The following is a 14,596-nucleotide window of genomic DNA, read 5'->3' on the forward strand; positions in this document are numbered from 1 at the left end:
TCAAGAAACCTTTTGCCACCATACTAAATTTAAGATTCTTTGCTTTTTGAAAATATATAGTATAAGGTGTTTTTTTCGTGTTATCTTTGATAAGAAATATTGCTTTGAGAAAATGTGAATTGGTTACGTTAATGTTCTTGATAGAGACAGAGAACAAATAAAGATTCGGAGCAAAATTAAACATAAACTATTGTCTTAAAAACAAGCTTCAAAACAATCTAAGAGTTGCGATGGCATCACACCGCCACTACTATCAAAGGAGTTGTACAGGCTGAGACCACATTGCCTTTTCGATGGTATCACCATACCGAGTCAAGTCACAGGGTATATTATCATTATCTGGAGTAAAAGAACTCAGATACCATGAGATCCCAGCAACGTGACATTACGAATTATTTTGCTAGTAACGCACGCAATTGATACACCCTTTGATTCGCATGAAAATTCACTGCTCTCTTGTCTATTGCAGGCGTATTTCTTTTGGTTTCATTTCCATTTTCTTGCGTTACCATCCAAAACACCATTTATGTAACTTTTTTATGTAACTCATAATATACTCTATGAACAACGGGTAATCTGCAAGACAAATAGTACAGTTCCTTCGTGAAAATTAATCGACCCTTCAATGACCGGTTGTCTTCAAGTTGTCAGGTATTTACTAGAGCTACTGAGTCATTCACTAAAGTGATTTTCTGAAAGTCTCTGAAACATTCAGAAGCACGATACCAATGGAGTGATTTTGACGCATTCAACGCAGCAATTGCAGCATCTTTACCGTAAGATTAGCTGTACCTTTTTAGCTATCGAAGGCCACTTTGATAAAAACGGTTAATGTAATTGTATTTCAAGAAATACATGTTATCAATGGATATAGCTGTCCTTGTCGTGCTCGGCTTGGTTCATTGTACCTTGTCATAGGATTCAAATTTATGGACATGCTTAATGAATAACCGGTGGTTAATAATTAATTAACCGTTTTTGCCTCGGTCGATTAGATATGGCGTCCGGTCAGTCGTCGGAAAGTCATACAGGAAAAACTGAGCACAAGAAACGAAGAGTTGATACACCTGATAGAAACTATCACTCATCAGGAGAAACCCATGCCGGTACGTAATAGGGAGGCTAGTCTTGTCTGAATAATCGTGATATTATTTAAGAATGTTACTTTGTCAGATCTATGCAAATGTCATAAAATTAGAACTGATTCAAAATGGACGTTTGCCGATCGACTCGCATTTTGAAACAAAATTTGACAAAGCTCAATATTTTCAAGTCCATGATTCTACATTAACATGCTCCATAATCGAAATCTATATTTAATGAACACTCTATAAAAGGGCAATTTTTAAAAATTGGGAAGACATAATTCTATGTGCTGTCCGACGACCTGAATCTGTCGTTCAGTTAACTTTGTCCGCCATATTTTCAAGCCGATTTTGTGTTTCAAAATCCACGCAAATACTTACATGGAGGGATAAGAATTATCTGGTCAAACTATTTAGTCGACTGAAGTTGTTTTCCAATGGCCATAATTATTTAAAATGACGACATTCACCATTATCACTGGCCGTCGGTACATTTTCACACAGCACAGGAAAATATCAAATACTTGTCCTGGCTACCCTACAATGTGTTGGCGAAAACAATTCATGCGACACTGAGTTCAGAGGTGACTGTGTTGTCACGGAACTGAAAATATGACAACAACTCAGCTTTACGAATTACTACGAAAATACCCTATCACTTTAAGAACCAAGTGAACCGTTTGACCTGTTTATCACCATGTAGATTAGACTCTGTTTATGAGTATGAATTGTGAAACCTTGAGTGATCCACTGCAATACGAAGACTCCTCACGAAACTTGTCGTACACCAAAACAGCGCCACCTTCTCACAAAGAACAATTTGCTTTCGAGAACAAGCTGGCAACACACATTTGTAAACAAATACCAGCCCTAAATATATGCCACATGAAATGATATCTTTAAAGGGGGAAAAATTCGTGTGTCGTTTATCTCTCCAAAAATGTAGTTCCTCGACATTGATTGACTAATCACAACATTAATAAAGTTCAAGATTTGTAAGTTACATTATTAATATATATTGGTTTCCTTTACGGGAAACTTTTTATTGACATCGTAAAGTAAGTAATCCTCTCAAGTAACTACTTGTGGACTTTTTGATCCATACATTTATCTCATAGTCCAATGAATTGATTGTGAAATGCTGCACCTATTGACAGTCATACAAGGTATCCCTTTCATCAATCTTTTAAGAATTTTCTTTTTTCATACCTAAAATATTATGGATTTACTGAATTTTGGAGGGTTAGAAGTGACAGATTGCAAAATAGTGACAGTGAAGTAACTCAACTAAAAGGTAGATTCATCCTTTGAGACTGATAATAATCATTGAATTCGATTGAGTGAAATGAAAATTCAATCTTGATTCAAATGTATTAAAATATCGTAATTGAATGCATGAATGGCTTAGAAAAGTGATACATTATTACTCCGCTAATTTATGTTTTACAGACCTTAATGTATACTTGTTTGTTTGTTTGTTTGTTTGTTTGTTTGTTTGTTTGTTTGGTTCAATTTTCGATTTGTTGGATCACTAGCAGTCTGCCTATTTCATGAAAACTTAGCATACTTCATCTATTGTATATTGTTTATCAGTGATCTTATCTCATCTGACAGGAAGAAGAATTCCAGTTTTGCAAGATTATCAAAGACGACAACATCCTTCAACCCACACGACTTCATCAAATTATGAAAGCGGGAATGATTTGTTCAATGCAAGGCAGACAGACTTCCAACAGCAAAGTACTTATGGTAAGTCATGATATGCTGTAACTTCAAAGAGCAATGGAACTCATCGAACCTGGTCAGCTAATAATATTTGTAAAAAGACTGGGTAACTGGGTTCAAGCGTTAGTGTCGACGTTCCCACTGCTTGCAATTCCAAACATAATTTATAATTGCTTCTTGAGAATAATCCGCTAATGTTAAGAAAGCAGAGAAGAAACCTTTTGCTTTCTTGATGTTTCGTCCTTATTTTTGGAATGCCCTAAACAGTCTGGCCAAAGTTAAATCTTCTTTAGTACTAGAAACCATAGATTTTCAATAATACCATGATGTAAATTAAACCTTTTAGTGATGACACAGGAAGTTGAAAAGCCGCCATAAATGTCAACTAGGTAATTAGAACAATATGTTAATAGGGTATATAGTTGTATACAAGCTATGGACACGCCCTCTATTTTACCTTTTCGACAGTGGTTTCATCTGATCCAATGGGAACAGGAAGTCGAGCTGCTTCACAGCAAGATTATCATAGACAACACTATCCTGCAAACCAAAGTGTTCCATCCAATTACGAACGTCGGAGTGGTTCCTTCGAAACACAACGTGGTAACTTGCCGTTACAAATAACACAAGGTAAAATAATATCATCACTTCTTTGTCTTCTGGCCAGAGGTCCATATATCTTTCTTTCATGAATATGACTTTGTTTGTGTACCGTCTATTTACTGTCTGTTCTGTGCTGTCTTGTGTCTATGTTTACAACTATTGTCTTGCGAATTCTGACCTAATGTCATTGGATTATGGATTGGTATGATTGCGATTATACACACGTCTATAAAATATTTACTCTCATACGTGCTTTCAGTGCAATTCACTAGTCACGGCATTTATTGGTGAATGGAATTAGCGTAACAGTTAAATTACAATGCAACGATTGATTAAATTGACACGCACTATAGATCATTCATTTGACGTTAAAGCAACAAAAGTACGCATACACTGGCTGCCCAAACCTACGAAAACCAAAAAGAGGCTCTCAATGTAACTAAAATGAATTTTATATGCAGACCATCCCTTGTCAAAATGGAATAGCCCATCCCTCATGAATGTTATTTTTATCAGCAAGTGTCAATCATAGTCTCGTATCTGAATAGTATTTATTTGACTGATTACATCCCTGAGAAATTGGAGGTGACTTCAGTGTTTCATTTTAGGATCCAATCAAAGTCTTTACCAATTTACTTACAATAGTTGTTTATACTTTTTAAAGTGTATTCACGCAATCCCATCAGAAGTGGAGTTCAAGCTGGGCCAGATTACAGCAGACAAGTTGAAACCCAAACGATTCCATCGCATTATGAAAGTCTGGGTAATTCGTCCAATACATGGCAATCGGGACAAATTCCTCGTGGTAAGATAATGTACATAGTACAAGTCATGATACTTAGATATGCTTATGCTTGTCATTTCGCTAGTTGCTGAATGAAGTTTGTATAAATGTCAATTGTGTTTTAAGGTGGTCGCTGGTGTCCTTGGTGTCACTGCTATAATCGTTACGAATAAAATTATTTAGCGTATATTTTGATAAGTGATTAGGCATGGACATAAGCACAGTCAGACCCCTGGCTGTTCTCGTTTTATCTTTCTGTTCAGGTTCTTTTCAAGAAATAAACAGAAACAATAGGAACATTGTCAGTCTATTTTTGTTGAAATGACAGATACACATACCACTCGTTTTCTCTGACAGTTCTGGTTGTTTTCATACAGAAACAAGGATGCGAGAGCAAAGAATCCATGCAGAGCGAATGAAATGCGATCGGGAATCAGTCCCGATACGACGATTGCATAAAAACTCAAAATACTTTCTGTATTGTTATTATATTTCACAGAGATATCTTCAGATCAATCGGGAATGAGAATTCAAGCTGGGCAAGATTATCAAATACAACACTATCCTGCAAACCAAAGTCTTGCACCAACTTATGGAAGTCAGAGTGATTTGTTTATTACACATCGGTCTTACTTACCACCACAAATTACAGAAGGTAAGATAATGTACATAGCGCTATTGATTATACTTAAGATGTCATTTTGATTGTGAAAACAAGTCATAGAACTGCCTGCTTAATAAGATCGATTAGTAAATAACAATGGTACCAAGGAACTTAACCAAGATTTAGTTGTAAGCGTCAAATATTCTACTGTCAATCGTTACGAACTGGTTGTCTTCTTATTTGAGAAATATCAAATGCCAGCCTTTTCGTAGGTAACGATTGTCATATTCTGTAGTTCGCCATTTTCATGAAAAAATGGGATACATCTGCTATTGTATTTTGACATCAGTTTCAGGCGATTCATCAGGAAGAGAAATTCCAGCTTGGCAAGATTATCAAAGACAGCAGTATCCTGCAGCCCACAGGCATCCATACAATTATGAAAGTCAGACTGATCCCTTTAATACACGTGTGCAACAGTCTTACTTGCCTCAACAAATTATACAAGGTAAGAAAATGTACCATAAAGACAATAATAAAAACTTGACACTAATAGTTTGTGGAATATCCAGACATGCAACTAAACTTTCAATCAGTATGGCCAAACGTATATGTTACAACGTCATGACCACCGCGTCATCAGTCCATGTAGACCACGTTTTGTTGTTGTGTATTAAATGCAGTATGACGAGCTGCCATGCCTGCAGACAGTCTGAGAGTTGTCTGATTTATTGAAGTACCAGACATTACAATGGCGACGAGATCGGGATAGAGAACAACTATAAATGTCCGGTGAGTGATCTGAACCATGATTTCTCAGAACTCCATTGAAGATATTGCCGCAAATTAGAAAAGGCGATCACCCGAGCGGGACAATCTAAATCACGTGCAAGGGAACTATTTAGACAACGCAATGGTTGAAGCTCCCGCAGCGGTAACCGTAGTTACAGAAACTAGAAACCTAAACTGCCAACCATTCGTACATACCGATGACGAGATCACTACTGGAAAAGCTTGGGAAGAATGGTTAGAGGGCACTGAGTGTGAATTCCGATATGTTAGGATAACGGAAGTGGTCGATAAGAAAGACACCATGATAATCTATGGGGAAAAGAAATAGTGAGACTCGAGAAAAGTTTACCCAACCCTACCACAGAAGGGCTCCATGTCTATGAAAAACTAAAAACGAAACTGAATGAATACTACACCCCAAAGAAAAACAAGCACCACGCGAGATATTTGTTTCTCAAGATGACCCCAACACCGAATGAAACAACAGTCGCGTACGCAGCCAGACTTAGAGAAAAAGCCAATGAGTGCGAGTTTGGTGCGAATTGTGAAGAGAGAATTTTAGAGCATATCATACAAACTATTGACAACTGTACCCTGATTCAGAAAGCTATAAATAAGAAATGGTCACTGACACAACTTTTGACTGAGGCAGCCCAAATCGAAGATACATCACTTCAAATGCGTGATATGAAGCCAGTTGGAGAAAGATCTGTCGCAAAAATAAAGCAATATAGGCAACCCAAGAAACAAGGGAAATTTGAGAGGCGAAAACACACACCAGAAGGCAAACCATGTGGCTATTGCGGGCTAACTGGAGTACATAAAGAGGGACAGAACTGCCCTGCTTTCGGCAAACAATGTAAGAAATGTCAGAAAAAGAACCACTTTGCTGCTGTATGCAGAACAAGCTCAGATAGAGGAAATAAAGACACAGATAGTAAATACAGAAAGAACTCAGGCGACACACGCGGTACATACAAATACAGAAAACCGCAAAAGCAAATTAAGAAAACCAGCCTGGAGGAGAAAGATAACTCCACAAGCTCAGACGACGACTTCTTTGAACAAACAGTGAAGCACATCAAAGGTATAACCAAGGCAAACCACTCAGGGAAAACTGTGAGAGTTAGAATAGACGATGTTGACACCCAAGTGGAACCTGACACGGGTGCAGAGGTCAATGTCATGGATGAACATCAGTTCAAGGCTTTACTGCATAGATCTAACCGAAGGCTTAAATTACAGACCAGCCACACAAAACTCAATACTTTGCAAAGTCAGCTACCAGTCAAGGGGAATTCAAAACTACTGTGCGAAACAAGACCTGTGGAGTAGAAACCAAATTCATCGTGGTTAGAGGTAGAATAAATTCACCACCACTCCTCAGCAGAAACACGCTCACTGAATTGGGCATGATGCAAATCAGACCGGATGGTTCTCTGGCAGGAATAAACAGTCTACGGATAAAAGAAACTTCAAATATCAAAACCGTTGTGAAGGACAGAACACTTGAAAGCCAAGTAAACAAAATAACAGATAAGTACAAGGATGTATTCAAGGGAATAGGAAGAATAAGAGATAACAAGAACAACCAAGAGATTTATGCCAAGTTCAGCATGAAAAGAGAAGCAGTACCAGTGGCACAGAGACCAAGACCTGTCGCATACTACCTACAGAAGCCATTAAAGAAATGGTTAGAGCACTGTAAAGAAGAGGAAATATTTGAGGAAGTGCCACCAGGAGAGCCAGTGACATGGTGTTCACCTTTGGTTGTACAAGTTACAACCAAAACCAAGATTTTGTGAGACGTCACGAGATGAATTAGAGCCACACATGATCAGAGCCAGTGTTGATTTACGGGTACCAAACAAGTTCATGGAGAGAAACCGCATAACTCAAAGTCCAGTGGTTGAGGATTTTGAACACAAATTCAACGACTGCGTGATATTCTCAAAGCTTGACATGAGGCAAGGATACCACCAGCTACTCCTGGATCCAGAGTCAAGATCAGTGGCAACATTCAGCACACCTTGGGACAACATGAGACCCAAACGACTAATCTTTGGAGCCAAGTCATCGCAAGATCTGTTCGATGAAACTATATACAGAATATTTGGTGACATACCAAGATGTCTCAATCAGCGAGATGATATCCTCTTAGGAGGCCGTTCAGTTGAAGAACACAATAAAACACTGGAAACAGTTCTGCAGAGGGCACAAGACTTCGGTATCACATTCAACCTTGACAAATGCCAATTTGGAGTTGAGGAGATTGAGTTTTACGGATACCGATTCACAAAAGACGGATTGAAACCAACACCTGAGAAGGTACGAGCAGTGAAAGAATGTAAAGCACCAGCAACGAAGGAGGCAGTGAGAAGTTTCCTTGGAATGATAGGATACCTTTCAAAATTCATTCCGCGATACACCTCACTGACAGCACCCTTGAGGGAACTTACACACAAACATGTCAAGTTCAGATTGGGACCTAAGGAAAACACAGCTTTCCAAAAACTCAAAGATAGTATCACAAATGAAGATACTATGGCTTACTTCAACCCATCAAGACCAATCACAGTTAGAGTAGAAGCAAGTTACCATGAAGGGCTATCAGCAGGACTATTTCAACAAAGTGAGAAAGGACTGCGACCTGTACACTTCATCAGTCGTACCATGACAAGTGCTGAGAAAAGATACAGCCAGACAGAAAAAGACGCACTAGCAGTCAAATGGGCAAAGAATAGATTCAGAACATATTTACTAGGAGCACCTAAATTCAAAATCATCACAGCACATAAACCACTCATCCCGATGTTCAACAAAGCTACAATGAAGCTGCCACCAAGAATAGAGAAATGGGTAATGGAAATGCAGGATGTAGATTATGAGTTACTCTATGAACCAGGGAAAGATGCTGCTGACCCACTAGATTTCCTGTCAAGACACCCATTACCAGAAACAGAAAGAGATGGTACAGAGAAAATCATCAAGAAAGTGATAGAGACAGAGCATGCAATTGTGATAGACAGAATAAAAGAAGAAACAAAAGCAGACAGCCAGCTACAGAAATTGAGCAAAGTGATACATAGAGGCAACTGGGAGATGCGAAAGAAAGACCCCGATATTAATCCATTCTACACAGTTAAACAAGAACTGAGCACAGCAGAAGACTTGATCTTCAGATTAAACCGTATTGTGATTCCTCAAAGTCTGCAGAGAAAAGTAATCAAAGCAGCACATAAGCTAGGTCACTTAGGCATGACCAAGACAAAGCAGATGTTGAGAGAGAAATACTGGTTTCCAATGATGAACAGCTATGTTGAAGAAATCATAGGCCAATGCTACGAATGCCAAGTAACAACCAAGCAACACAAACAAGAACCTATCAAGATGACACCCATACCTGAAAACCCATGGGAAGTGATATCAGTGGATTTTGGAGGGCCATACCCTGACGGTCACTACAACTTAGTAGCGATTGACAAAAGAACAAGATATCCAGAAGTGGAGACTGTATACTCAACTGCAGCAAAACCGACACAAAGAAAATTGAAGAAAATGTTTGCAACACACGGTATACCAAGACAGCTAGAGAGTGACAATGGACCACCCTTCGACTCAGAAGAATTTGCCAAATTTGCTAAGGAAGAAGGATTCCATCACCACGCAGTAACTCCACAACATGCAAGAGCCAACGGAGAAGTTGAGAGCTTCATGAAAATGTTGAATAAAACAGAAAGAATTGCACACTTGGAAGGCAGAGATAGAGAAACAGCCATCCAAGACATGTTGACAGGTAAACGTTCATCGCCACACCCAGCTACAAATACCACACCTTATGAAGCACTGATGAACCGACCTGTGAGAACCAGACTAGATTACCAATGCATCAAAGATCACAATCAGGAGGATAGAAAACAGATGAGAATCAATGAGAGAGACAGAGAATATAAAGAGAAGATAAAACAGGCTGCTGAGAACAGAAACACAAAACCACACAACTACATTGTGGGAGACTATGTACTACTGAAACAACAGAAGAAAAACAAATGGTCAACAGCCTATGAACCAGCATTCTACGTAATATACAGAGTGGACGGATCAAGTATTGCAGCAAGACGAGTTACCGATGGAAGAGAAGTATATCGCGATGCAAGCAAATTCAACTCGTAAATGCAGTGGTACAAAACCTAGATGAGAAAAACCTAGCAGAAAGGAAACTAGGAAAACCTGACACAGAAGACTGGCGAGAAAAAGCTCTACTGAAAACCAACCAGGATGAGGAAGAATTGAAACCACCTGATCAGCAACAAGAAATGGAATCAGTAGGCGATATCTCATGCAAACCAATGCCAGAACCAATCAAGTCGCCAGAGAGGAGACTACGACCTCAGAGAGAACGCCGGCGAACAGCTTACGTGGAAGACTACTATGAATAGCAGGCAACATGACAATATTCAATTCTGCTATCAAAAGAGCAATACGCATTTAAGCAGTACATATTTCACATTTGTTTATTGTTCATATTCAAAATTTAAATTGTTCGAAAAAAAAGACCATGAGAAAATACCTCAGACTTTCAATCACACACTTTTTTATTAATGCGTTTACTGTTCACGATTAATGTTAAATGGTCACGGACAGTATTGATACATCATGAAAAAGTCACATTAAATTGAGAACCTGATCAAAACACAGAGACACCACAAATACAGTGACACTGGAAAAAGAACACGGTAATGACAATCATTAACTACAAAACAAACAACCTAGCTATCTCAAAAGAAAAGGAGAAATGTAATATCCAGACATGCAACTAAACTTTCAATCAGTATGGCCAAACGTATATGTTACAACGTCATGACCACCGCGTCATCAGTCCATGTAGACCACGTTTTGTTGTTGTGCATTAAATGCAGTATGACGAGCTGCCATGCCTGCAGACAGTCTGAGAGTTGTCTGATTTATTGAAGTACCAGACATTACAGTTTGTATGCTATGGATTTTCTTTGTGTGTAGAGTCAAATACAACGGCATCACATGGATTCCAAACAAGCAGTTGAACTGATTGTTGAAACGGTTTACCAAGATTAACTGTGAATAGTGTAATTTGAACGATACTGCTGGTGAATTTAAAAAGTGTTTACCAATCAGTGATATAATGCAGTTCTTATTTTTATGGAAACTTGGAGACACTTTTTACTGTACATTTTTGACAGGATTCTCATCGGATCCAACGGGAAGAGTAATTCACGCTGAGCAATATTATCAAGGACAACACTATCAAGCAACCCAAGGGCTCCAATCTCGTTATGGAAGTGAGATTTCTTCATTAAATCCAGAAACGAATGACCCACAAATTACACAAGGTAAGTTAATGTACATAATAAATTCACGATACTCAGTATATATCGTCAATGCAGTTTGCAATGCTGGTACAACTCGGTTGAGAGCAAAATTTTTTTATTAATAATAAAGTTTTTTTGCGTTCAAACTGTTAAGTGCTGTTCGTTCAAAAAGGGTAAACTTCCCCCGTTTCAGAAGGAATATGTAATCAACATTAACTTATTCTATGTGGACTTCATAATGACTAATTGACTGTAGAAACCTAACACAGGATTAGACCCGAGGTAGTTCTCATTTGCATTGAAAAGAGTGTTCGTGAGATGACATTTTTTGCATGAAAACTTTAACAATTGAGACTACACCATGCAGAGCCATCCTAAGAGCGATAAAATATGTGAATTGTGTTCTATAAACAGTCTTGTAATTTGTGATAGTTGTCAAAGTGATCGATGGTGAAACATATTAGATCACACAGTACAGTTACTGGCATGCAGGGTGTAGAGGTGATAGAACTGATATTAAAATAGATTAGATACATTTGTCATACAACATTTCGCAACATACAAAGAAACTTAACATACTCATGTTTGGTGTTGATATACAGCGGTCTCATCTCACCCAACGAGAGGAGGAACTCACGCTTTGCAAGATCAGAGACAACGCTACGCTGCAACACAAGAGTTTCCGTCCTATCATGAAAGTCAGAATGCTCCGTACAGTGCACAACAGTACAATATTCCACCACAAAGTACACAAGGTATGATAGTTTTCACGGTATAATTCATAGTATTCAGATGTAATCTGTCTCTGACAGTCACAGCCCAAGCTTATGAATAAACTGGTATAGACGACTTAATGAATTATTAAGTGTGTCGGATATTACCGGCGATGATTCTAATAATCAGTCACGATCTGTTGTCACCTTAGCATGAAATTACTTATATTCGAACTTCATGATCAGTTTGTGACTTTAAGAATTTCAAAGGATTGGACGAAGTAACCTTTTCCATTGGAAACCATGCATGTATGATAACATTATTTGAACTTGTCAAAAGTGTAAGTCGAAAAAAATATGCCAATGGCGAATTCTGTCATTTCTGCTGTGTCCCATGAAGAAAGACGAAAATTCTTTGCTCAGATAATGCAGTCCTCAAACTGTATACCATCACTGTATATTTTACAGGGATGTCATCACATCCGACACAAACGGGAAAAGAAATTCACGCTATGCATGGTTATCAAGGACAACGCTATCCTGTACCCCAGACGATCTCATTGATTTCTGAAAGTAACATTGATTCCCTGAATTCAAGGCAATCTGATTGGCCTACACAAATGACGACCCAAGGTAAATGTAGATCGTGAAGTCATTAATACGAGATTCTCATTCAGTTTGCCTTGTCAATGATGAATGTGTATTAATGATTGTTTTATTTTGTTAGCTAGTTGTAGATAGCCACAGATACTGATATTAGCATTAAGAAATGGGCATTTTCATCGAAAAAACTTGGCCTGTACATCTTGAATCAACTTAGGGTATTTTGGATTCCCAATAGTATTGCTTAACTTTAGAATCATAAATTTTGGTCATCTGTTAATCGCATATAAATATAAACTCTGGCCACAATGTCTTCTTTTACTTTTTTGACAGGAGTTTTATCTAATCAATTAGGAAGAGAAATTGAAGCTGGGCAAGATTATCAAAGACAGTACAATCCTGCTAGTCAAAGGATTCCATCCAATCATGAAGGTTGGTGTCATTCATTGAATACACAACAGTGAGTGTTACTTCCCGCCACAAATTACATAAGGCAAGACATTGTACATAATAAAAACATGATACTCAGATGTACCGTCACTGGAATTAGCTATGCTCATCTGATATGTTGTTGAAACGACTTGTACTGCTAATGTTTAACAATACAATCATGCAACTCATTGCTTAAGGTGAACTCAAACTGCCGTGTTTGAAATGACAAGTGATTAGTCTAAAGTGTCCAATGTTGGCCCACAAGTGTTTCGTCTTGTTTTGTGATTGATTATGATCTTGGTGCAAATCACAATTTACGTTTTAGCTGTAAAGTTACGATGTTCGTATTTGCTATTCATATTCAAGGGCATGTATTCTATTAATGTGTATTTGTGGTCAGTCACGTGGTTCAGCTTGACAAATTAAAATGTGACGGACAGTGCATGGTAATATAATCATGATTCTTCTACAGTATTTACGGTTCATTCTAATTGAAGCTTATCATACTCATGGCGACTTGCTTTCTTGTTAATCCTTTCATGACAGGGGTTTCATCTGATCAGATCGAAAGTGATGGCGAAGATTCACGGAATAACTTTGAACAAATACCAACCGATGAACGTCTGAGTGACTCATTCACTAAAAAACTTTATGATTTAGCGCAAGAAATTACAGATGGTAAGTTAATTTATATAATTGTTATGCTTAGACCTCCTGCTGAGTCATTGGCTGGTCAATCTATTCGAAACCGAGAAACTGAATATACATGAAAAACATTAAACTAGGTAGGTAGAACATGGAGGTAGAAAGAACCTCCATGCACTCTTAAAGCACTTTTGCAGCTTAATTTGAATTTTGCAGACGAAACAATTTGACCTTTTTGATAAGAAAAAAGCATTCAACTTCTTGTAAATGGAAAACGCAATTTTAAGGTCACATCTACATCAATATATACTGATAATCACAAATGGGCTGTATTATATGCAGTAAAATTAAAAATATACACGATTTCTGCTGATTAATCTCTATCAACTATGTTTTCATTTATTTTCAAGTAAATATGTTGTGATTTTAAAGTACATTTTATGTTCTACTCTCTAAATCATGTTGAAACGCCTTGTGTTGGACTTGCCGACGTAACTTGTGCATGTCTTATATTATCAACACGATTGGAACTAATTTGGGATAATTAGAGTTTCATATTTATTAAATTTCTCAAGTGTTAGGTGCCTTATAGTTGAATGTTGCAATAATACAAATTACTCATAAAAACAAGTATGTAATGTAAAAAGAAAAGCAGATGAGATAACATTTGTAGATTAAATCGGCATTACTTCACCATCCAATTATCCCAAATTACTTCCAATCGTCTTTATCATAGACGACTGAAGCTTTCGTGTGAACTAGAATATATATCGCGTTGTGTAAAGAAGGCTAATACTTTGTATTCTAACACAAAAGTTGCATAAGAAACATAAATCATGATTATATAATCATATGTTACAGTTATTGTCTTCATAAAGTGAATGCACGATAATCATTTGATTTGTGGTTCCAGAATGCGGAGCCTTACGCTAAAATTGTATCATCTTTCAGTATTTGACTTTACTTTCTACTTTTCTTTTTGTATTGTATATTTCCAGACCACCATTCGCTTTCTTTTCGATGTAGAGTTGAACTGCACTACATTGTTTCTGTAATGCTGCATTTAGCAGCGTGACGCTGAAAGGATCGACACTGCGTCCTTGAGCGAACCCAAAGGCAAATAATGTCTTAGAAATGTATTGAATATAACTATTTACTGAGTATTCTTGTAAATAAAGTACAGTCTATTCTTCATTCCTTGCCGAGGGCCAGTGGCTTCTGCTGGTACAAAATGTTCTCTTTTGTCATCTCATCACGAAAGT

At 37.7% G+C, this 14,596-nt stretch overlaps 1 protein-coding gene across 1 annotated transcript; it reads left to right on the forward strand.

Annotated features, from left to right (window-relative positions):
* Window positions 1-987: 987 nt before the first annotated feature.
* Window positions 988-14,215, forward strand: LOC139116587 (uncharacterized). Its single transcript, XM_070679183.1, has 11 exons — window positions 988-1,106; window positions 2,700-2,834; window positions 3,279-3,440; window positions 4,078-4,218; window positions 4,697-4,852; window positions 5,151-5,309; window positions 10,813-10,962; window positions 11,544-11,696; window positions 12,591-12,689; window positions 13,236-13,367; window positions 14,196-14,215. The coding sequence occupies exons 1-11, from the start codon at window positions 998-1,000 to the stop codon at window positions 14,213-14,215; spliced, it is 1,416 nt and encodes a 471-aa protein (XP_070535284.1). The 5' UTR covers window positions 988-997.
* Window positions 14,216-14,596: the final 381 nt, after the last annotated feature.

Source organism: Ptychodera flava, chromosome 17 (genome assembly GCF_041260155.1).
Source record: "Ptychodera flava strain L36383 chromosome 17, AS_Pfla_20210202, whole genome shotgun sequence".
Classification (NCBI taxonomy): domain Eukaryota; kingdom Metazoa; phylum Hemichordata; class Enteropneusta; family Ptychoderidae; genus Ptychodera; species Ptychodera flava.